The sequence below is a fragment of the Carassius carassius genome, chromosome 1, assembly GCF_963082965.1.
Source record: "Carassius carassius chromosome 1, fCarCar2.1, whole genome shotgun sequence".
NCBI lineage: Eukaryota > Metazoa > Chordata > Actinopteri > Cypriniformes > Cyprinidae > Carassius > Carassius carassius.
Window position 1 is genome coordinate 52,585,539 of NC_081755.1, and position 25,423 is coordinate 52,610,961.

The 25,423-nt window shown below is 42.7% G+C and overlaps 1 protein-coding gene across 3 annotated transcripts in view; it reads left to right on the forward strand.

Moving 5' to 3' along the window:
* The window catches only part of LOC132157722 (zinc finger protein 665-like), a 43,814-nt gene that overhangs the window by 7,240 nt on the left and 11,151 nt on the right, over nucleotides 1-25,423 (forward strand). The window contains exons 2-3 of one of the 3 annotated variants that reach the window (XM_059567102.1): nucleotides 8,924-9,121; nucleotides 9,591-10,721. The exons of 1 other annotated variant lie outside the window; for it this stretch is intronic. In XM_059567102.1, coding sequence (XP_059423085.1) covers nucleotides 9,043-9,121; nucleotides 9,591-10,708 — 1,197 coding nt within the window. In that variant the 5' untranslated portion in view covers nucleotides 8,924-9,042 and the 3' untranslated portion in view covers nucleotides 10,709-10,721. Of the gene's footprint in view, nucleotides 1-8,923; nucleotides 9,122-9,590; nucleotides 10,722-25,423 lie in introns of those variants that run through there. One more of the 3 variants, XM_059567163.1, reaches the window with a different exon arrangement.

Genomic DNA, 25,423 nt, shown 5'->3' on the forward strand with positions numbered 1-25,423 from the left:
TATAATTAACTAGTTCTTTGGGGTCAAGTTGTGGTTTTTTGATGAGAGGCTTAATAACAGCCAGTTTGAAGGTTTTGGGGACATATCCTAATGACAATGAGGAATTAATAATAGTCAGAAGAGAATCTATGACTTCTGGAAGCACCTCTTTTAGGAGCTTAGATGGTATAGGGTCTAACATACATGTTGTTAGTTTTAGATGATTTAACAAGTTTATACAATTCTTCCTCTCCTATGGTAGAGAATGAGTGGAACTGTTCCTCAGGGGGTCTATAGTGCACTGTCTGATGTGATACTGTAGCTGACGTCTGAATGGTTGCAATTTTATCTCTAATAGTATCGATTTTAGAAGTAAAGTAGTTCATAAAGTCATTACTGCTGTGGTGTTGGGAAATGTCAACACTTGTTGAGGCTTTATTTTTCGTTAATTTAGCCACTGTATTGAATAAATACCTGGGGTTATGTTTGTTTTCTTCTAAAAGAGAAGAAAAGTAATCGGATCTAGCAGTTTTTAATGCTTTTCTGTAGGATATGTTACTTTCCCGCCAAGCAATATGAAATACCTCTAGTTTTGTTTTCCTCCAGCTGCGCTCCATTTTTCGGGCTGCTCTCTTTAGGGTGCGAGTATGCTCATTATACCATGGTGTCAAACTGTTTTCCTTAACCTTCCTTAAGCGTAAAGGAGCAACTTTATTTAAAGTGCTAGAAAAGAGAGAGTCCATAGTTTCTGTTACATCATCAAGTTGTTCTGAGGTTTTGGATATGCTAAGGAATTTGGATACATCAGGAAGATAACTTAAAAAGCAGTCTTTTGTGTTAGAAGTGATGATTCTTCCATACTTGTAACAAGAAGTAGAATTTACAATTTTGGCTATATGAATTTTGCAAAGAACTAAATAATGATCTGAAATATCATCACTTGGCTGAATAATTTCAACACCATCAACATCAATTCCATGTGACAGTATTAAATCTAGAGTATGATTTCGACAATGAGTAGGTCCTGAAACGTGTTGTCTAACACCAATAGAGTTCAGAATGTCTATAAATGCTGATCCCAATGCATCGTTTTCATTATCAAAATGGATATTAAAATCACCAACTATTAAAACTTTATCTGCAGCCAGAACTAACTCGGATGTAAATTCAGCAAACTCTTTAATAAAGTCTGTATGGTGCCCTGGTGGCCTGTATACAGTAGCCAGTACAAACATAACAGGGGATTTATCATTAACATTTGTTTCTTTGGATAATGTTATATGAAGTACCATTACTTCAAACGAGTTATACTTGTAGCCTGCCCTCTAAGAAATCCTGAAAACGTTGTTATAAATTGAAGCAACACCTCCACCTTTGCCTTTTAGACGCGGCTCATGTTTATAACAGTAATCTTGGGGGGTGGACTCATTTAAAATAATGTAATCATCAGGTTTAACCAGGTTTCTGTCAAACAGAGTACATCTATATTATGATCAGTGATCATATTATTTACAAAAAGTGTTTTCGTAGAAATGGATCTGATATTCAATAAGCCAAGCTTTATCATTTGTTTATCCATATTGCTTCTGTTTTTTATTTGTTGAACCTCAATTAAATTGTTAATCTTAACTTGGTTTGGACGTTTTTTGTATTTTCTAGTTCGGGGAACAGACACAGTCTCTATAGTGTGATATCTAGGTGAAAGAGTCTCTATGTGCTGAGAATTAACTGACCTCTGTGACAGGAGGCAGCTAGCAGACGGTCGGTTTAGCCAGTCTGTCTGCTTCCTGACCTGGGCACCAGTTAGTCAAGTATAAACACTAAGACTATTTGCCATATTTCTAGAGAGAAGAGTGGCGCTAGCCCAGGAGGGATGAAGACCATCTCTTTTAAACAGGTCAGGTCTGCCCCAAAAGCTCGTCCAATTGTCTATGAAACCTATGTTATTCTGTGGGCACCACTTAGACATCCAGCCATTGAGTGATGACAATCTGCTATGCATCTCGTCACCACGGTAAGCAGGGAGGGGACCAGAGCATATTACAGTGTCCGACATCGTGCTTGCAAGTTCACACACCTCTTTAATGTTATTTTTAGTGATCTCCGACTGGCGAAGTCGAACATCATTAGCGCCGGCATGAATAACAATCTTACTGTATTTACGTTTAGCATTAGCCAGCACTTTTAAATTTGCCAAGATGTCAGGCGCTCTGGCTCCCGGTAAACATTTGACTATGGTGGCTGGTGTCTCTATATTCACGTTCCGTACAATAGAATCACCAATAACTAGAGCACTTTCATCAGGTTTCTCAGTGGGTGCATCACTGAGTGGGGAGAACCTGTTTAATGTTTTGATCGGAAAAGAAGAGCGGTGTTTTGACCCACGACTACGCTGCCTCACCGTCACCCAGTTGCCCTGCTGCTGGGGCTCTGTTTCCAGAACCGAACAATGTACAGGAATCCCTGAGCTAGACGCATCCAAAGCCGTATCTAGAGCCCTAACATTCTTACTGTCCTCAATTAAAGTTTGGATGTGTGTCTCTAATTCTGAAATCTCCTTTGTCAGCCTAACTATTTCCCTGCATTTATCACATGTGAATCCCTCATCAGTGACAGAGATAGATAAACTGTACATGTGGCAAGAAGTGCAAGTAACAATGACGGGAGAAGCCATTACTCACCGTGCTTGATGAAATATTCTTACTGCGGTTGTTTGATGAACTTGTGAAAAACTTCTTCTTCTTGGATTTTATTGGCGGTTGACACAGAACACAATGGTGTATTTCCGCCACCAACTGGTATGGAGTGTGGATCAAGATGACTTTTTTTTTTTTAAATTCTCTCCCACAGATTAGATTCCACAAGAAACAGTTTGTCAACCGCCGTAAACTCCAAACACAACTCTGTCGATAATCAACGAAAATCGACTCTGTCGATAATCAAGACGATATTAGGCTCATTTTCCTATTAATGTATTAGATTATAATAATAATATTATTTTTATTTTTATTAGGCTGCTTATTATAATTCGGCTTTTAAACTGTCCAGCTATTTCACTTAATTTCACTGCCCGCATTTCACACACACACACCTCTCACGTGCAGGAGGATTAGAGCATTTAGTCGGTGAAGTTGTAACGCTTTGACTCGGATAATTCGTTAAATCCATGAAATGAAAGAGATAGAAAACGTCGAGTTGGTGTCCCACACATTTAATGGCTGGTATACGGCAACGCGCTCTTCTCATACATGAGAGATTAACTCTTTCTTGGTGTCACAAATAAAGTAAAGACAAAATAAGTGAAAAAAAAAAAAGCGCGAAAAAAAAAAAAGTGACGTGACATTCAGCCAAGTATGGTGACCCATACTCAGAATTTGTGCTCTGCATTTAACCCATCCGAAATGCGCGCACACACACACACACACACACACACACTGTGAGCACACACCCAGAGCAGTGGGCAGCCATTTATGCTGCGGCGCCCGGGGAGCAGTTGGGGGTTCAATGCCTTGCTCAAGGGCACCTAAGTCGTGGTATTGAAGGTGGAGAGAGAACTGTACATGCACTCCCCCCACCCACAATTCCTGCCGGCCCGGGACTCGGACTCACAACCTTTCGATTGGGAGTCAATGTCAATGTCAATGTCACCTTTATTTATATAGCGCTTTAAACAAAATACATTGCGTCAAAGCAACTGAACAACATTCATTAGGAAAACAGTGTCAATAATGCAAAAATGATAGTTAAAGGCAGTTCATCATTGGATTCAGTTATGTCATCTCTGTTCAGTTAAATAGTGTCTGTGCATTTATTTGCAATCAAGTCAACGATATCGCTGTAGATGAAGTGTCCCCAACTAAGCAAGCTAGAGGCGACAGCGGCAAGGAACCGAAACTCCATCGGTGACAGAATGGAGAAAAAAACCTTGGGAGAAACCAGGCTCAGTTGGGGGGCCAGTTCTCCTCTGACCAGACGAAACCAGTAGTTCAATTCCAGGCTGCAGCAAAGTCAGATTGTGCAGAAGAATCATCTGTTTCCTGTGGTCTTGTCCTGGTGCTCCTCTGAGACAAGGTCTTTACAGGGGATCTGTATCTGGGGCTCTAGTTGTCCTGGTCTCCGCTGTCTTTCAGGGATGTAGAGGTCCTTTCTAGGTGCTGATCCAGCATCTGGTCTGGATACATACTGGATCCGGGTGACTGCAGTGACCCTCTGATCTGGACACAGACTGGATCTGGTGGCCACGGTGACCTCGGAACAAGAGAGAAACAGACAAATATTAGCGTAGATGCCATTCTTCTAATGATGTAGCAAGTACATAGGTTGTTGTTATGGGAAGTGTTTCCGGTTCCGGTTTACCTAATTAATGCAGCCTGAAAATCCTTTAACGGATTTGGATAATAAAAGCATATTAGTATGTTATGTGTATGCCAGGTTAAAGAGATGGGTCTTTAATCTAGATTTAAACTGCAAGAGTGTGTCTGCCTCCCGAACAATGTTAGGTAGGTTATTCCAGAGTTTGGGCGCCAAATAGGAAAAGGATCTGCCGCCTGCAGTTGATTTTGATATTCTAGGTATTATCAAATTGCCTGAGTTTTGAGAACATAGTGGACGTAGAGGATTATAATGTAAAAGGAGCTCATTCAAATACTGAGGTGCTAAACCACTCAGGGCTATATAAGTAATAAGCAATATTTTAAAATCTATGCGATGCTTGATAGGGAGCCAGTGCAGTGTTGACAGGACCGGGCTAATATGGTCATACTTTCTGGCTCTAGTAAGAACTCTTGCTGCTGCATTTTGGACTAGCTGTAGTTTGTTTACTAAGCGTGCAGAACAACCACCCAATAAAGCATTACAATAATCTAACCTTGAGGTCATAAATGCATGGATTAACATTTCTGCATTTGACATTGAGAGCATAGGCCGTAATTTAGATATATTTTTGAGATGGAAAAATGCAGTTTTACAAATGCTAGAAATGTGGCTTTCTAAGGAAAGATTGCGATCAAGTAGCACACCTAGGTTCCTAACTGATGACGAAGAATTGACAGAGCAACCATCAAGTCTTAGACTGTGTTCTAGGTTATTACAAGCAGAGTTTTTAGGTCCTATAATTAACACCTCTGTTTTTTTCAGAATTTAGCAGTAAGAAATTACTCGTCATCCAGTTTTTTATATCGACTATGCAATCCATTAGTTTTTCAAATTGGTGTGTTTCACCGGGCTGCGAAGAAATATAGAGCTGAGTATCATCAGCATAACAGTGAAAGCTAACACCATGTTTCCTGATGATATCTCCCAAGGGTAACATATAAAGCGTGAAGAGTAGCGGCCCTAGTACTGAGCCTTGGGGTACTCCATACTGCACTTGTGATCGATAGGATACATCTTCATTCACTGCTACGAACTGATGGCGGTCATATAAGTACGATTTAAACCATGCTAATGCACTTCCACTGATGCCAACAAAGTATTCAAGTCTATGCAAAAGAATGTTGTGGTCAATTGTGTCAAACGCAGCACTAAGATCCAATAAAACTAATAGAGAGATACACCCACGATCAGATAAGAGCAGATCATTTGTAACTCTAAGAAGAGCAGTCTCAGTACTATGATACCGACTCTCTAACCATTAGGCCACGACTTCCCTTGTTAAATAATTAACAAGGTGGCAGAGCGAATTTATCATCCATAGTGCATGGTTCTCACGTAGTCCTTTTCTTAAAGACTGATCACTTAACTTATAAAACACACTATGTGGTGATGACGTAGAAGGACTACGTGAGAACCACTATGGATAATAAGTTCAATCTGCCGCCTTGTTATTATTTTCATGCACACCGCACTACCGCACTATAATGTGATGCATGCAAAATACATAGTTTTGGCTGTTACAAAGTCTCCATCCACTAACAGACGTACATCGTCTGCAGATATAAGGTATTTCATTGCACTTTAACAAGTAGTCTAAACGGCCTATATACTGTATGTGCAATATATTAAACGAGCCCTCACTAACTGAGTTTAATGCCACAGTTTTGTTAGAATGCATCTCTTGTTTCTGTGGCGGTGCGTCGAGCTGGTCATGAGGCGCGCGGTCCGGAGCGCTGTATGACTGATGCAGCAGTTCAATTCAACTTTACTACAAATATATCAACTTACCTGTTTTAAATACTTTATATTTAAATGTTCGTTTATGCCCAATATTAGTGTTTAACTGTTGGACTTTAAATGAAATCTGCTATTGATTTTCACCGTTGACTGATTTTGCAGAACATTTAGACTGATAACTTCCCTGCGCAGATGCGGACGTGCGATATGACAGTTGCGTCCGACTATGTATGAACTAGCTGTTTTAAATACAGTATTTTTATATTTAACGTTAGTTAAATCAGTCCGTATGTTTGAAAGTATTTTTTTTTTATTATTGGTGACTCCATAGGCTCTCTCTCGCGCACCTGCGCAGTTTAAAACACCCAATAGTTATGCTATGACAAGAACAAAGAGTCTCGCTCTTGCTCCACCCATGCTCGATAATATTGTGTATCGTCGATCTCACGGGCTGACGATATGACGATTTGAAAAATGACCATATCGCTCAACACTAGCATCCAGTTCATCTTTAGGCACATCACTGAAGCCTGGGATGGATTCGTAGCTGGACACACTATCACTCATAAATGCAATGTGACGAGGATCAAAGACCCTGACCTCTTTCAGGAAACTAATGGCAGGTTGCCCATCAGAAATGTACTTGCTCAGTTTGTCCTCTGCATTGATGTATGCCTGTTCCACTCTGTTCAGGATCTGCATTTTTAGCAAAATATAGATCAAGTCCCTCAAAGTATTCTGCGCATGTTTCATAGCTGAGCTCTTTGTTGGCCTCTAACTTCATATGCAGATCCTCCAGGTAGTCAAAAGCTTTGGTGACTATAAGTCCAGAAGTCCAATTAACACTGCACTTATCTGCCATGATGCTGATCTGGACCTATAGACTTTCAGCCATATTTGGATCCTGGAGTATATCATGGAGTCTCTCCACTGACTGGGGTGTGGTTTTTCCACAGGTCTTTGAATAGAAAAAATCAATTGAGTCAAAATTATGTTCAGGCAATCAATCACAAAAACACATAGTATTTCATTCATCATTTTGGATATTTTGTCTATTTCTCTGTGTATGTGTTGTATGTATGTCTTTGGTGGAACTGAAATGTATATTTGCCTGTAAGGCGCCATTGAGACTTTTTTTATATATATATAATATGGCGCTGTATAAATAAAACTGAATTGAATTGAATATATTTGTAATACTGTATTATGAGCAAAGAGAATGCCACTTACATCAATTTCCTTCTCAATAAATTCCTTGTATAGTTCGAAGTGCTCTGAATGGTATTGTACAGCAGTGAACCATGAGTTCCATCGAGTTGCACATGGATTTGGAGCCATGGTTGCTTTCCTTCCTGGTGGTAGATTTTTTGTCATGAATTGAAGATATCTTCTTTTGCGTGAGCCAGCATGGAAGAACATTTGCGAGAAACTCCGCATGAATGAATTCAATTGATCAAAAGGTCTCCGAAAAGCACTCCCAACAAGCTTCATAATATGAGCCATGCATGTTACATGCACTGAATTTGGGAATAAGGACTTCAGCGCAGCAGTATAGGCCTTCTTCATATAGGCTGCATTATCAGTGTTAAACACAATGACATCATCATTATCAATGCTGTATTCTAACAGCCATTGACACAGTGGAGTGGTTACACTGCTCAAGGAACACTGTGTCTGCAAGGTACGCCAAAATTCTTCCAGACTCATCCTTCTCTAGTGGTGCAATTCAAATGTTCAGTACACATCTCCCCTCTATATCTGGAGTTTAGTCACAAATGACTGCAACAGACCTTTTGGTTAGATTAGTCTTGAGAGATTCTTTCTCCTGCAGGTAGACATCACCCAAGTATTTTTCTTGGAGCTGGTGGCTCCCAGGAATCGCTCCACTATTGACAACCTTCTCTTTGAGGAACTTCCTCAAAACAGGGTGGTCACTCTTTGAGAGTGGAATATTTACAGCTGTACATGTGGCTACCCAATTTAAACAAATCTAAACAGAAAATAATAAAAACAACAATACATCAGCCACATTCAGGGATGGTATTGTAGGTGTATGTATGTATCTACATCCATCTCTCTATCTCTCATAAATAAATCATACACGTACAGAGATATCCATTAATATACTGACTATCATTTCCATTAGTTTAGTCCTGCTTATAATGTTATAATTGTTTTCTCTCTTCAAAGAGAGGGGGAGAGACAGGGAGAGAGCTATTGATATGCACATCAGCGCAATTACATGATAATATATACCAACTTTAACATTAGCGATGCATGTACATTTAAAATAACTCACCTTAATTTTTTCAGAGCTTGCAATTGACCTTGATGCAACAGCCTGCGTCATTGTGATCCGTCTCGTCGTCTGACGTCCTTCCTGTATTTCTGCACATCTCATGTTATGCTTTGCGGTGGCAAAATGCTTGTCAATTGATGATTTCCTTTTGTGTTCTAACACAATGTTGAATGCAGTGCAAAATAATTTCCCCCCGCTTTCATGCAGAATGCCATGGTACTGCTTTTGGCGATCTATTGCTGTTATTTTGCTCGGCAAGTGTGAAACGTTTGACTCGCACATGCTGCTTTTCTTAACACTGAAGTAAAGCGGCAGGTAATTTGTCGACGTCAGCTCCAATGACGACGCCAATGATTGGTCAAATTTAAGGGAAAGTTGCGGTGATTGGTTAAAATTGCAACACCGCCCCGAATTCGCCGGGATTGGTTGAATTTGCATTGATGTTGCAAATCACAACATCGCGAAATCCTGGAGGGTCTGAAAGAGATAACACTTAATGCCTCTGATTTAATTTTTATTTTCTTCCACACACAGAAATTCATGTTCAGTGAAACTCCTCTGACAACATTCTCACATTCATCAATTCACCAATAAATGCAGGAATATTTCCATCAGTTTACAAGAGAAGACGAGCCTCAAATCATCAAAAGGAGATGGAATCTGTAAAGACTGAGTTTATTAAAGAGGAAAGAGAGGAGATGAGACACACTGAAGATACTGAAGAACAAACAGGTTGGTGCTTAATCTTCAATCTTCATTAATAATGCTGATGGTTATAAAGCTTCAGGCAGTTTTATATTGTGTTTAGAGCTGTTCAATAATTTTGCTAAAGCATCAGATAATAAGGGACACGTCCTATGACTTTTTCCGACCAGCACAAATCAAACAAGTAGTGTTTTACCAAACTGATTCACAGCAACATCTCAGATTTCCATAAACATTCCCTCTTATCTCTTACTCAGATTGACTAAACAGTTCATGGAACCTCACGATTTTTAAAATAGTAATTTAAAGATCAGTTTACCCCATTCATGAACATTTTCAGGGACATATAATTGATAAAACTGCATAAAAATTATCTAAATTTTGTAATTCAGTTGTCTACTTCATGCTTTTCAAATTTATATCCTTTCAATTTGTTTTTTTTTTCACTTTTTTTTAACAAGTTAATGAAAATGTACCATTTTTACTTTTGTTTCAGAGCTGATTGAAGATAATGAGGAGAGAGAAGAATTGAGTGAATCTGAGAAGAAAAATCATGTCAGATATGGAGAAAAACCCCAACAGAAAGATTTAAAGAAAATGAAGAAGAAATCTTTCCCCTGCATTCAGTGTGGAAAGAGTTTCACACGCAAAACTTTTCTCAAGCTACACATGAGAGTTCATACTGGAGAGAAACCGTTCACATGTGATCAATGCGGGAAGAGTTTCTCACAATCATCAAACCTTAAGATACACCTGAACATCCACACTGGAGAGAAACCACACACATGTGATCAATGCGGGAAGAGTTTCACATACTCATCAAACCTTATGAAACACATGAACATCCACACTGGAGAGAAACCACACACATGTGATAAATGCGGGAAGAGTTTCACACAGTCATCAACTCTTATGAAACACATGAACATCCACACTGGAGAGAAACCACACACATGTGATCAATGCGGGAAAACATTTTTGTGGTCTTCAAACCTGACAAAACACCTGAAACTTCATGCAAAGGAGAAACCACATTCATGTAATTTGTGTGGAAAGAGTTTTCGATTAATACAATATTTGAAAGTGCATCAGAAAATACATACTGGTGTGAGAGAGTACATGTGCTTTGAGTGTGAAAAGACTTTTATTACATCTTACCATTTAAAACTGCATGAGAAGATTCACACTGGAGAGAAACCTTACAAGTGTTCACACTGTGACAAGAGATTCAGTGTGTCATCACATCTGAAAAGACATGAGATGATCCACACTGGAGAGACACCTTACAAGTGTTCACACTGTGACAAGAGATTCAGTCGATTAGGAAACCTGAAAACACATGAGATGATCCACACTGGAGAGAAACCTTACAAGTGTTCACACTGTGACAAGAGATTCAGTCGATCAGGACACCTGAAAACACATGAGAGGATCCACACTGGAGAGAAACCTTACAAGTGTTCACACTGTGACAAGAGATTCAGTGTGTCATCAAATCTGAAAACACATGAGATGATCCACACTGGAGAGAAACCGTATCTCTGCACTGAATGTGGGAAGTGTTTCAAACATTCATCTTCTCTACACAATCATACAAAAAACAAACACAGTTAGTAGATCATCTTCAGATCTGGGGCCTGTTTTAGAAAGGAGGTTAAGTGAAAACTCTGAGTTGGTTAACCCTGAAATGAGGCAAACTCCGAGTTTTCCGTTTCAGAATGGGAGGTATGTCAAACCTGAGAAAGCAGGGTAAGTCAAGCCCGTTTTTGAAAGAGAGGTAACTTATACTCAGAGTCAGTTACTATGGTAACTTACTCTGTGAACCTAACCTGGTCGGGAGCAGGTTTACTTCGTTAAACCCAGAGTTTCTAAAGGTGTCCTCCCCTTTTTAAAAGAGGAAGCGGTGTTTAAACACCTCATTCATTCTTTCGGTACATTTATTCATTGCGCACATTTCAGTTACGCAGAGGCATCAAAGGGAATGAAATGGCATGTCCTTTTATGGACCATCCGGTTGACGAAGAGGCTATATTAATTCGTAGGGAGTTACATTTACGTCGGGAGAGGATTTTGAGGCCCATAGTGGATTGTTTGTCATATCCCCATGCATTTTTATTTGAGCGGTACAGTTTTTCTTTACAGTCAATAAAATACATCCATAATCTCATCCATCCATACATCAGAAACATCACACACCGCGGCCGTGCTCTTAAATCAGAACAGATTCTTTGCGTTGCCTTACGTTTCTTTGCAAATGGTAGTTTTCTGTATAACATCAGAGATGCAGAACATATTAGTAAAGCTACTGTTTGCAGCGCGGTCAGGAAAGTGTGCCTCGCTCTTAAACGATTTCTGCAAATTTTTGTGGTGTTTCCTGGGCACAAAGAGTCATCAAAGAGGAGTTTTACAGGATTGCAGGTCAGTGGTGTATAAATCGGTTTAAATGAGACTGATAAAAGACATTCAATTAGAATATATTGCTGTGACAACTGGAAGTAACCTAATAATCAGAATTCCCTTTAGGATTTCCAAATGTGGTTGGATGCATTGATGGCACACATATTCCGATCATTGCACCTTCTGAAAATGAAGCAGATTATGTTAATAGGAGGTCAATCCACAGTATTAATGTGCAGGTATATACTGACAGCCTACTGTTTCAAAAGGTAATAGACTACATCACAGTACTGTAAATGTGTCATTCTTTGCACTTTCAAGATCATATGTGATGCTGCACATATAATCACAAATGTGGAGGCAAAGTGGCCCGGGTCTGTTCATGACTCAAGAATATATCGAGAGTCAACCCTGAGCAACAGACTGGAAAGGGGTAAGTAAATGTATGTCCTATACACATATTTCAATGTATGCACTACACACTTACAGAAGAATTTCTATGCAGCACTAAAACAATATGAATTTTCTTATAGGAGAGATTGATGGCCTTCTGCTGGGAGATAGGGGTTACCCATGCCGACCAAATCTTATTACCCCTTACCCAGAACCTGAACCAGGACCCCAGCAGCGCTTCAATGTGTCACACTGCAGGACGAGAGCCCAGGTGGAGATGACCATACTCCTGTTGAAAGCATGTTTCCATTGCCTACATCACCTCAGGGTAACCCCTGAAAGGGCCTGTAACATTTTTGTGGCATGTGTTGTTCTCCATAATATTGCCATGATTAGAGGGGAGCAACACCCTGCCCTACAAGTACAAGATCCTGAGGAATACCCCATTAATGAGAAGAAGTCTATATAACTCCTTAACTGGCAACTGAAAATACATTATTAGAGTTACATAGTGTAGCCTATTTGTAAAATTCTACAGAATTAAACTGTGGCATTTACTGTAAGTAACTGAACTGTGTTCATCTGTGCACTTTGTAATTATTTATGGTGCATTGACTATAGGCTACTTACAACTTCCTGTAGTTCTGTTGGGACAGAAGGCTCCAAAAGACAGATATTACCGTCAGAATCTGTTTGGACCAACAAAAAAACTATCACAAAATAGGATAGGAATAAGAAATATCACCAAAAGTAAATATCATTTTTTTTTTTACACATACTGTAGGTACACCTCTTACATTTTATGAAGGCACTTGAATCTTCTGGAGTGACTGGCTCAGATGAAGTCCCTCCAGGAATTCCCTCAGCTATTGGCCGTCCAGCATTCTGGCTCAGGGCCATCTCCTCTGCATTAGTCAGAGGTGGTGGTGCAGGTCCTCCCCCCGTTTTGCGAGCATCTGCCTTCTTTCTGTTGGCTGAGTAGTCAAAAGAGAATGAACATTTAGACCAATGTCAAAAATGCTGCTGCACTGCTAGACACTGAATGCTATTTAGTTATTTAATATGTCAAATAGGTACACTATAGCAAATATCAAGGCTTACCTGATTTAATTATCTTTCTTTTGATGCCTGCAGGATTGCACCTATACATGAAAATTAAATTAATAGGTTTAATAAAATACTGTTCTTCCAGTTTCACCTCTGATATTAAAACAGTTGGGAATTTAATATAAAATAGCTCTTAATTAATAACTACAAATTACATCTTCAACCAGTGTAATTGGATTAATGTAATAATTACTATTTCTACTTACTAATGCAGTGTACTTATTAATTTCTACATCCCAAATCAACCTCAACCACTTGAACAATAAGGACAGACAAGAAACTTTACATCTAATGCTTTCAAATAAACAATATAGGCTACAATTACATGAATTATCCTTGAATTGACCTAAAGTGTGTGTAGAGGGAGGTTACATTAAAAATTTACCTTTTTAAAATTAGATTTTAAATCAACTTTTTTATATATATACAATTGTTTTACAGTCTTTCATGAAATTACAGTAGCCTATTCTGATTACTTAATTAATTAGCCTACACCCAAATTGTATATATTAAAAAAAAAGTCAACTTAAGCATTGACTCGAGCAGTTATTTTTTCCCAAACTAACTCTCTCTCCTTTGCTGCTGCAGCAGTGTTGCTTTTTTTTTTTTAAAGATGTGTTCAAGTTCTCCATATGCTTGCATAAGCACATCCAGTTCTGCTGGTGAGAAATATGCAGACCTCCTTTTCTCTGATGCTGTTGCCAATGGGGAATCATAATATCTGAGCTCCATTGATAATGGCTTTTTATAGTCACGGTGCACGCGCTTAACTCAGAGTCAGTCAACTTCGAGTTTATTGAACTAACTCATTTCAGCTGTTCTGAAACCGAAAACTCAGAGTTTCCCATCTCAGAGTAAGTCAACTCAGAGTTCAAGTTTAAACTCAGAGTTGGTTGAACCTCCTTATTGAAACAGGCCCCTGATGCTGCTTCCTCACCAAATGTGACACAATAATGGATCAAGCAGTGAAATATCATCTGGATAAATCTGTCATTACCAGTGACAAGACAAAGAAACATTATCTGAAGTTTTCACAGTGAATAAAGTTCATCTTCAAAACCAGCAGATTCAACAAGATTCAGATCAACTCAAAGATAAAGTTTCTCCCCAAAGAACAATGTCACATAGGTTTATTATTGTACATCATTTTGCTTCATGATATAAATGATATCCCATGGGGCGGGTTACAGAAAACTTCTTATCTCAGGTCTCAACTTAAGATATATGTTAAATTAGGATTTGTTTCAAATTCGTATTACAGAAGCAAGTCTTAACTTGATTTAGGATTCTTATCCTATCTTACAAAGTTGTATCTTATCTCTAGTTAGGAAACACTGTGCGAGCTGCTGATGAGGGAAACAGAATAACAGAAGCTACTTCAATTTGGCAAATAAAAGTAACTAAGGCATTAGTCAATGGTAGAGTCTTTTCTGAAGTAGCTTTTGTCCTGAATGTTGTCATAACTGAAACGATCATGGTTATCAAACAGATTAGATAATATTTTAAAGTTAGGATCTTTCTGTTACCATGGCATCCTGGACACCTTTACCAGACCAGATGAACTTTGCGACCCAATGGCATGTCGAGAGTCCTCGCTCTCACTACCTTTCCCCATAGGACACACCCATAATGCCCATAAAAGACTCTTCTCTAGTTAATTCATAGGAAAAAACACTTTCTCTGAAAGAACACTCATATCGCCAGGTCACTGTGTATATTATTACTGTTCTCGTATATTGTCTTTTGTATTGTATACTGTTTTATGCATGCATTATGATAGATCACTAGTTAAAATAACCTCATCTATAATCTGTGTGGTCTCTTTGAATTTGTGTTTTGATGATCTAAGTGAGAGTGTACATCATATGTTGATACCTACACTACATGATAATGCTCTGAGAATCTTTAGTAGTTTTGCATCAACACCCAATGCCATTAAATATACAAAATACCATGCTGCGAAGACAAAGAGTCGTAAACTTTCACTCCGAAAGTGTAGATCTCTATTGGTTCAGAAATGTGTTAGACTAGTTCCCTATCTGTCGGTCACTACGAGTTATGTCGAACGACATATGGGGTCTCACTTGGGAGGCCAATCATCTCTGAATTTAAGAGAAAACGCCAATGAAAATTGGCTAGTGGATTAACACACCTGAGCCACTCCCCGAGCCACGGGTATAAATAGGGCGACAGGTTCATCCACTCACGAGATTTTTGCTTCGTGACAGCCCCTCCCTGGCGCATCCCCCTGAGGAGAGACCTTCTCTCTCAGGGGCTTGGCACCATTTGGCACCCGCGTCCAGATCTCTGGAACCTCCACGTGTGGCTTCTGGATGGGACGCGGCAGACCTAAGTGATCTGCCCCCAGCGGTGGTAGACACTATCACTCAGGCTAGAGCCCCTTCTACGAGGCAGGCCTATGCTCTGAAGTGGAGTCTGTTCACGAATTGGTGTTCTTCTCACCGAGAAGACCACCGGAGATGCCCGGTCAGAGTCGTGCTTTCTTTCCTGCAAGAAAGGTTAGAGCGTGGGCTGTCACCCTCCACCCTGAAAGTGTATGTGGCTGCCATTGCAGCCCATCACAATGCAGTGAACGGCCGGTCCCTGGGGAGGCATGACCTGATCGTTAGGTTCCTGAGGGGTGCCAGAAGGTTACATCCTCCTAGGACACCCCTGATTCCCTCCTGGGACCTCTCTATTGTCCTGGCGGGACTTCAGAGGGGTCCCTTTGAGCCGCTGGATTCAGTTGAGCTTAAGTTCCTGTCTCTCAAGACAGCGCTCCTGATCGCGCTCACTTCCATCAAGAGGGTCGGGGACCTCCAAGCATTTTCGGTAAGTGAAGAGTGCCTTGTGTTCGGGCCGGCCTACTCTCACGTTGTCCTGAGACCCCGGCCTGGATACGTGTCCAAGGTTCCCACCACTCCCTTCCGAGACCAGGTGGTGAACCTGCAAGCGCTGCCCCTGGAGGAGGCAGATCCAGCCTTGGCGTCGTTGTGTCCCGTAAGAGCGCTTCGCATATACGTGGACCGCACCCAGAGCTTTAGAAGCTCTGAGCAGCTCCTGGTCTGCTTTGGAGGTCAGCAGAAGGGGAAGGCTGTCTCTAAGCAGAGGTTGGCCCACTGGATAGTGGATGCCATCGCCTTGGCTTACCATTCCCAAGGCAAGCCGTGCCCCCTGGGGGTGAGGGCCCACTCCACACGGAGTGTGGCCTCCTCCTATGCACTGGCGCACAGCGCCTCTCTGGCAGACATCTGTCAAGCTGCTGGCTGGGCGACACCTAACACCTTTGCGAGGTTTTACAACCTCCGTGTGGAGCCAGTTTTTTCCCGTGTGTTGGGTAACAGGTAATTGGCGGGAAGGGCTGGCTGGGTGTCACGCTTGCTGCGCCATTCCCCCTAACACGGGGATGTGAGCGCCTTTCTTCTCCCAGTAGAGTTCCCCGGTTGGCGTACCCTGGTCGAGCATCCTCCAGCACCCTCGGCAGTCAGACTTGGCGGAGCAGTCTGTCGCCAGGCCCAGTACTGGTGTTAGCATGCCCGGAGTTCCGGTCAGCCCCTGTACTGGGCTAGGTGTTCATATGGCTTGGTTCCCTACGGGTAATCCCATATGGGTATTCTTCCACGGTAAGGTTTCCCTCTTGGCAAACCCGTGTCTTCCCTTGACAGACCCCTTCTGTCAGTCTCTTCTGGCAGCCGTTCCATCCCTACTCCAAGGTAGGACCTGCCTCAGAGACCCCTTCCATATGTAGTACTGCCTCCTGGGTCAGTCCATATCAGTATATCCACATGTCACCTCCCTACGGGTAGGATGTGGTCTCCGTAGCGACCTTTTCCTAGGCTCGCTTCCCCATTGTCTTGCCAAAGCTGAAAGAACAAATAGGGAAGATTTGAAGCAATCTTTCTCTGAAGGTTGAAATCCCTTCCATTAACTTATGTGGGCGGAACAGCAGCGTGGCCTTCTCCAGCAGCGATGTACTCACTCTTTGGCCCCTTCGGTACCAAGGTCAGTGAATTTGCGCTGGGGCTTTGGGAAGGTTACGACCTTAAGCGTAGCTTTTGTGGCACGCCAGGGCTTGTCGACAATTGCAGCGCCACAGGGTTGTGACGATGTTCAGGTTGTGGCGTTTTCCATAGGACCCCATATGTCGTTCGACATAACTCGTAGTGACCGACAGATAGGGAACGTCTCGGTTACGTACGTAACCCTCGTTCCCTGATGGAGGGAACGGAGACGTTATGTCCCCATGCCACAACCTTGAACCGTTCGCTGTTGCCGGGACACGTTCTCGGCTCCTCAGCGTAAAACCTAATGAGTGGATGCACCTGTCGCCCTATTTATACCCGTGGCTCGGGGAGTGGCTCAGGTGTGTTAATCCACTAGACAATTTTCATTGGCGTTTTCTCTTAAATTCAGAGATGATTGGCCTCCCAAGTGAGACCCCATATGTCGTTCGACATAACGTCTCCGTTCCCTCCATCAGGGAACGAGGGTCACGTACGTAACCGAGACGTTTGTGTTAGTGTTTAGTTAATAAAACTCTTGTGCACAGATTACATGAGTTTCTGATTGTGTCACTGTTTGTGAATAATGTCCCTTTTACGAAATGATTTAGCTACATGCTCTAAAACATTCGTTCTGTAAGAAACTTATATTCTGTGGCCATGAAAATTCAGTTGCTGCAAGTCATTTGACTTTATTCATTTATATAGTTATTTAGCGAATTAAGGTGTTTGATAATAATTCACAAATACCTGTTAAATAACAGTGTTAGTTAAAGTTTAAATGAAGTTTTTGTACTTTATTTAATTGAGGATCTTTTACTTCAATATTACATTTTTTTTGTTTGGCAGCTGTTGCTTCCACTCATTAAACTCATTGTTTTTAAACATGTTTCTTTCTTTCAGGGTTTTTTTTATTTTTACCATGTGAGTAATGGAGCCAGTTGCCCCATCTGTTGGGGATTTCCTTAATTATTATCGCCATTATTTTTTTATCATAAGAAAAAAAAAATACTCTATGAATAAGGTAGTATTTATCCGTATAAAAACAAGAATGAGCTGTATTGTTAATTTTACAGATTTTGTTAGTATTTTCTTAGTACTGCGTTTTGCATTTTAAATGAATAGGGATAACACGTAGTCATTCTCTCTCTCTCTCTCTCTCTCTCTCTCTCTATATATATATATATATATATATATATATATATATATATATACAGTACAGACCAAAAGTTTGGACACACTTTCTTATTCAAAGAGTTTTCTTTATTTTCATGACTATGAAAATTGTAGATTCACACTGAAGGCATCAAAACTATGAATTAACACATGTGGAATTATATATGGAATTATATACATAACAAAAAAGTGTGAAACAACTGAAAATATGTCATATTGTAGGTTCTTCAAAGTAGCCACCTTTTGCTTTGATTACTGCTTTGCACACTCTTGGCATTCTCTTGATGAGCTTCAAGAGGTAGTCACCTGAAATGGTCTTCCAACAGTCTTGAAGGAGTTCCCCGAGAGATGCTTAGCACTTGTTGGCCCTTTTGCCTTCTGTCTGCGGTCCAGCTCACCCCTAAACCATCTCGATTGGGTTCAGGTCCGGTGACTGTGGAGGCCAGGTCATCTGGCGCAGCACCCCATCACTCTCCTTCTTGGTCAAATAGCCCTTGATGCCTTCAGTGTGACTCTACAATTTTCATAGTCATGAAAATAAAGAAAACTCTTTGAATGAGAAGGTGTGTCCAAACCTTTGGTCTGTACTGTATATATCCTTTTTTTAATGGAAAATGTATTCATACATATTAAATATGTATTATTATTGAAGAAGTCATTTTTTTGTCTTCTTAAATGTGACGTATGTTATTTCTGTGAAAGTATCAGCACAAAGGGAGATGTAGTATAATACTGATTAAACAGAAATATTTCATATAAATATTGAATAAATAATCTTTCCAAAAGTTTGGTTTGTTAGGAGGACAATATTTGATCGAGATGCAACTATTTGAAAATCTGGAATCTGAGGGAGCAAAAAATCTAAATATTGAGAAAATCATCTTGTTGTTCAAATGAAGTTTGTAGGAAATGTACAAAATGTCTTAATGGAACATTTTGTCATTACAAAAAAAAATTATAATTTTGACCCATACAATGCATTTTTGGCTTCTGCTACAAATATACCCCAGAGACTTAGGACTGATTTTGTGCTACACACACACACATATATATATAAAACAAAAACTTACTTCTAAGAGCTACCCAGCACTGTCAGCAACACACATGAACACTCAGGTAAGTGAATAACAACAGGTTTATTTGCAGGTGCAGGTGATCAAGATGGTGAAGGCAGTGAAGCATTGTTAAAGTTTGTGATGTGTGCCCTCATACTGCTCATGTCACGTGTATGTGACCTGCTATCCATAAATGGATTTATCCTAATAAAAACAAGTGCTTCCGGTCCAACAGAATACAGAGAGATGTCTGTGTGTTTTTCCTCCATATAGTTTAGTAAAATAACCGGTTATAATTCACGAAAATTGCTGCGCCAACAGGTTATGGGCCCAGGAAAGAAGTAGGTAACCGATGGAAAAGATTGTATTTCGACGGAGATTAAAAGAACTATGAACTTTGGGAGACAAAATTTCTAGGCCACATGCGTTTGCTAGGCCTAAAGGAAACGATTTTTCAAAGCCTCCCGCGTGTACTGATTCAGTATTTGGATGGTAAAAGTTTGTCTCTTGTAATGAGAGATGCAGCGGACTACGGTAGGAAAGCTCCAAAGATTTTGAGAGGTTATTATGCTGGCAAATAATCAGCCTGTACACAGAGTTTACATCGCTGCAGAAAATGGCAAATGACAGCATCACAGATTATATTATTTGAGCAGAAACCGCAATCACAGCTCTGAGAAAAGCAGAAGAGAGTCTCAGTGATGGACTGTTAATTGCGATGATTTTGAAAGGTTTGCCAGTATCCTTTAAACCGTTCGGCATCCATATTAAACAAAGTGATTAAAGCATAACGTATGCAGCATTCAAAACCAAGTTGAGAAGTTTTGAAAGTATGGAAAAGTTTCACACCAGTGCGAGTGATGATAACGTAATGAGAGCGAGTGCCTCAGTCCCTGGACGGAGGGGGAGAGAATGACTAACATCAGCAGACTCGGACCTTACGTGCTATAACTGCGGTCAAAAGGGACACTAAGCCCGTACTTGTCTGGCCCAAAATCACAAAATACTGTGGTGTAATTACTGTAAAAGCTTGACGCACAAAGATGAAAATTGCAGACGCAAAAAGAGAGACAATGTTAAACAAGCCACTCATAAAGAGGACAACACAACGAAAGGGCCTAATGGTTGATACTGGTGCGACATCGCACAATGAAAAATGAAAAAAGTTTGAGTTGGGTGATGGGACCAGAGCGAGCGGAGTGGTGCTTAAAAGAGGTGACGCGGAGGTGTGTCTGATTGACAACGAGGGAAAACAGGTGAAGACGCGATCAACTTCCTTCAACTTCCAACAGGCACATGATGAACTCATCCACAAGAGCAGTACTAAATTTCACATTCAAGAATACAACAGACTGTACTATCTGAACACTGTCAGCGAGGACGATGATAGTTGTAACGGATGTTATGACATTCAAACCTGGCATGAGATCCTCAGCCACTGCAATTATGATGATGTTTCCAGATTGCAGGATGTAGCTGAGATGAATGAAAATCAAAGGGAAAAATGGATAAATCTAACCTAAACTTTCAGGTTTGCACACAAGGTAAATTTGTTCAAAGTAGAAACAGGGAACCTGTCACAAGAGCTAAAGCTGCACTGGAAATACTGGAAAGTACACACAGATCTAGCTGGTCCAATTGATCCGGTAGCTAAAGACGGTTTCAAGTATGTGTTGGCATTTACTGATGACTATTCGGGTTCAGTGTTTGTGTATTTTCTAAAAGCTAAGAGTGACAATGTAAAAGCTACTGAAAAGTTCCTCGCTGATACAGCCCCTTATGGAACTATAAAGTGTATTAGGTCAGACAACGGCACAGAATTTATGGCAAATGAGTTTCAGTCTCTATTAAGGAAGAACTGTATTCGACATGAGACTTCACCACCATATTCACCCCATCATAATGAGACCGCTGAGAGAAATTTGAGAACGCTATTTGAAATGGCAAGATGTATGCTCCTAGAGCGCAATCTACCTAAATGTTGTGGATGTATGCTGTAATGACTGCTGCAGTTATTTGCAATAGGTGCTACAATGGCAGAATGTTGTTCAGTTGCTTTGACACAATGTATTTTGTTTAAAGCGCTATATAAATAAAGGTGACTTGACTTGACAGAATACGGCAAACCCCATACAATGCACTGACAGGGAGGAAACCTGATCTTTCAAAAATGAGAGTTTTTGGTTCAGTATGTTATGCATACAAGCAGGACAAAAAGAAATTAGATGCACAATGTGAAAAGGGAATCTTTGTAGGGTATGACAAAAACAGCCCTGTATACCTGGTCTATTACCCAGACACAGGAGAAGTTCCCAAGCACAGGCTTGTGAGATTTGTGACAAAGCGTGTTACTGAACACCAGACACAGACTGACATTTCAATGTCAGATGATGATTTCCATGGGGAGAGATATGTATTGTAACAACTAGCAGTTGTTCTATTAACGTGGCTGACTAGAGCTAAACTAGACAGTTTTTTTAATCTAATGGCTAGCAGGGTGCTAGCATCTATACGTCGCGATTTACTTTCGCTAGCGGGCAGAGCGAGCACTCGCGTCCCATACACCGAACGACCGTGAGTGTCTCTGTGAGCAGAGTTATTAACAAACCAGCCAACAGGAGGCAGTATTGTCTGTTACTCTTCAATTTTGAACTCAATATTCAAACTTACACAGCCAAGTGACTCCTCTACACATCTCTCTCCATGACGGTGACGGTCACCCTTTTATATAACATGGCAGTAAATGAACCCAAATCAACTCAAATTAACTTGGACATGAACACACATAACATTACAAACACAAGAACTCAACCATCTTGCTTAAATTAACCCATAATTGAACGCTAAACAAATACCCATAATGCACCTGGCTGCCAGTGCTGACTTCCGGATCATTACATAACCCCCCCCCCCAAGAGGGTTAGTGCCCCCACAACCCTATTCTCCCACAACAAAATCCGACAAATGTCCTGGCCAACGTCGAACACGCTTCGGCCTCTCTGACGTTTTACCCCCAGCGCCAGGCTCAACCCTGAGTCCGTTATTGTCCGTTGCAGCACTGGGAGTGGATGGTGGGGAGCCTCCCTGGCCTCCACCATTCTCTTGTTCTGGGGCCAGTGGGTGGTACGGTGCCAACCGATCCTTGATGAGTCAGTTTGGGTGACAACCCGCGCTTTCTCTGGGGGCAGAACACCCACACTCTGTCCCCTGGCTTAAGGGTAGGCCCGTGGGCCCGGGTATTGTATGCCCGCTTCTGGCGGGCTCCAGCATCCTCTAGAGCCTCCCTGGCCAGTTGATGGACTGTGCCCAGACGCTCCTTCAATCGCTGGAAGTAGTCCTGTTCTGGTCCACCAGCAATCTCCGGCTCGGGGGGGCGACCAGAACCCCAAGTCCACCGGCGTGCGGAGCTCCCTCCCAAACATCAGCGCTGCCATTGTGCACTGACTTGACTCCTGCACTGCTGTCCTATATGCCCACAGGACCAGGGGCAGATGCTGGTCCCAGTCTCTCTGGTGCTGACTAGTCAAGATGGCAAGTTGGGTGGCCAGGGTGCGGTTGAACCGCTCAACCAGTCCATCGCTTTGAGGGTGGAGGGGAGTGGTTCGTGTTTTCTTTACCCCCAGCCGCTGGCACACCTCACTGAACAACCGACTTTCAAAGTTCTGCCCCTGGTCACTGTGAAGTTCATCCGGCACCCCGAAACGGGCAAACATCTCATCCACTAGTGGCTGTGCCGATGTGGAAGCACTCTGATCCGGCACCGCATATGCTTCAAGCCACTTCTTAAAATAGTCCATAGCTACCAGGACAAAGCGGTTGCCGGCCTCTGTGATGGGAAATGGTCCCGATCCTCTCCATGGGTGGCTCTACTAGGTACTGCTGCAACGGCGCGTGAGAGTGTTGGCTGGGTCCCTTCTGTGCCGTGCAGACATCGCAGTAGTGAACGTGTAGCTCTGCATCCTGCAGACACCCCGGCCAGTAGAACCGCTGCCACAGTCGCCGCACTGTTTTGGAGTTCCCGAAATGGCCAGCTCCAGCTGCCCCATGAACCCAATGGAGGACTTCTGCCCGCAGAGCGTGGGGAACCAGGAGTTGCAGACGGTCAATCCCCCCCCCCCCCTGGGTGCCTGCCTCCGCCTGTAGATCACGTCATCGTGGAGCTCCAGGCTTCCCCACTGAGAATGAAGTGACTTGAATTCAGGCCCCTGTTAGGACACCGCTGGCCAGTCCGGACGTGCTCGAGCCTCCAGCCAACCCCTCACCTTCACCGGAACTCGGTCATTCGCCTGCTATTGTCTCAGCTGCTCGATGGTGAATGGCCCTCCATCTCCACCACTGCCACCCGGCTCTGTTGCTGCCGACGATGGGCCCAGATCTCGTTCTTCCTGGCGAGCACAATACTGACATTCATCAGCAAGGCATGGATGTCTGGAGAGGGCATAAGCGTTGGCATGCTGCCGCCCTGGACTGTGCTGAACCTCGAAGTCGTACTCTTGGAGGATCTCCAGCCACCTTGCCACCTGACCTTCTGGTTGGCGGAAGTTCAGCATCCAGGTGAGGCTAGCGTGGTCGGTCCTCAGTGTGAACCTGGTGCCCAGGGGGTAGGGACCTGAAGTGACGGACTGCCAGGACCACAGCTAACAACCCCTGCTGGGTGACACAGTAGTTTCTTTCAGGACGACTGAGGCTGCAGCTATAATAGGCCACAACTCGCTCTTCAGTCTCCCACTTCTGGGAGAGTATGGTGCCAACCCCTACGTTGCTGGCATCAGTGTCCACCAGGAAAGGTTGGTTGGGATCAGGGTAGGCCAGAACAGGAGCATCTATGAGAGCAGCTTTTGGCTGGTGGAAGGCTGCCGCACAGTCCTCGGACCAACCGAATCGCCGACCCTTATTTGTCAGCTGATGTAAGGGGCTGGCGATGGTGGCAAAGTCTCTGACATACCTTCTATAATAGGAGGCCAGGCCTAAGAAGCTCCGCAACTCAGTGATGTTGGTTGGTGGGGGCCAGTCCCTCACTGTGGCCACCTTTGTTGGGTCAGTGGCCACCCCGCTCTCACTAACAATTTGCCCCAGGAACTGCGTTTGGCGGGTGAGCAGGTTACACTTGGCCGGGTTCAACCGCAGCCCGGCATTATGGATGGCTGTAAATTGTGGACAGCGTGGTCAAAGTCTCTGGCATGGACTAACAGATCTTCCAAATAGACCACACAGCGGGTACGGGGAATGTCTTTAAGGACCCGCTCCATCAGCCTCTCAAAGGTGGCTGGGGCATTACACAGCCCAAAGGGCATCACCTTAAAATGCCACAGTCCTTGCCCTATGGTAAATGCAGTTTTGGGCCGGGCCTCCGCCGCCAGCTCCACTTGCCAATACCCACTGCGCAAGTCCAAAGAGCTGAACCAACAGGATCCAGCAACATAATCCAATGAGTCATCAATGCATGGAAGTGGGTATGAGTCCTTGCGGGTGACCGAATTTAGACGCAAGGGCGTTTTCTTCCACACCATGATCATAGGTGCAGTCCAGGGCCGTTAGTTGCCATATCTCGGATCATTTCTTCAGCAGCCTGGCGCTTGGCGAGAGGCAGTCTGTGGGGCCGCAAGCGAATGGGAGCAGTGTCAATGTGATGCTGCACCAAAGCTGTCCTAGTACAGTCCTCCTCTCAGGCGGCAAAAATGTCCACAAAGTCTTTCAATAGGCATTGCAGCTGCTCCTGCTACAGCACGCTCAGATGCTCACTGCTTCGCCGCCCCAACTCCTCAACAGCAGCAACAGTCTCAGGTGATGGATGGGTGAAAGGAGCATGCGGTGATAATGACTGGGATGCACTGGTCTGAGCTGCAATACTCCCCTGGAGCACCCCTTGAGTCCCTGCAGATCTGGAAGAGGACTGGCCGTCCCTGGCAAATCCTTTTCGTAGCAAGCAAATGGTGGACCCCGTATCCACCAGGGCGCTGCAGGGCTGTCTGTCAATAACACAGTCAAGGTACAATCCTCTGGTAAGCCCACAACGCCCCACAGTAGGGCAGTCATTGTGGAGGGGTGTCAAAGAATGGGGTGAGGGTCCCCTCACTGCCTCACTCCAAGGTCGTTTCCCAGGGATGATGTTGCCCGGGGCTGGGGACTCGGGGCAGGGCAGTCCCTGGCGAAGTGCCCCGGTTCTCCACAGCGTAAGCAGCGGTCTAGTCTCGACCTCC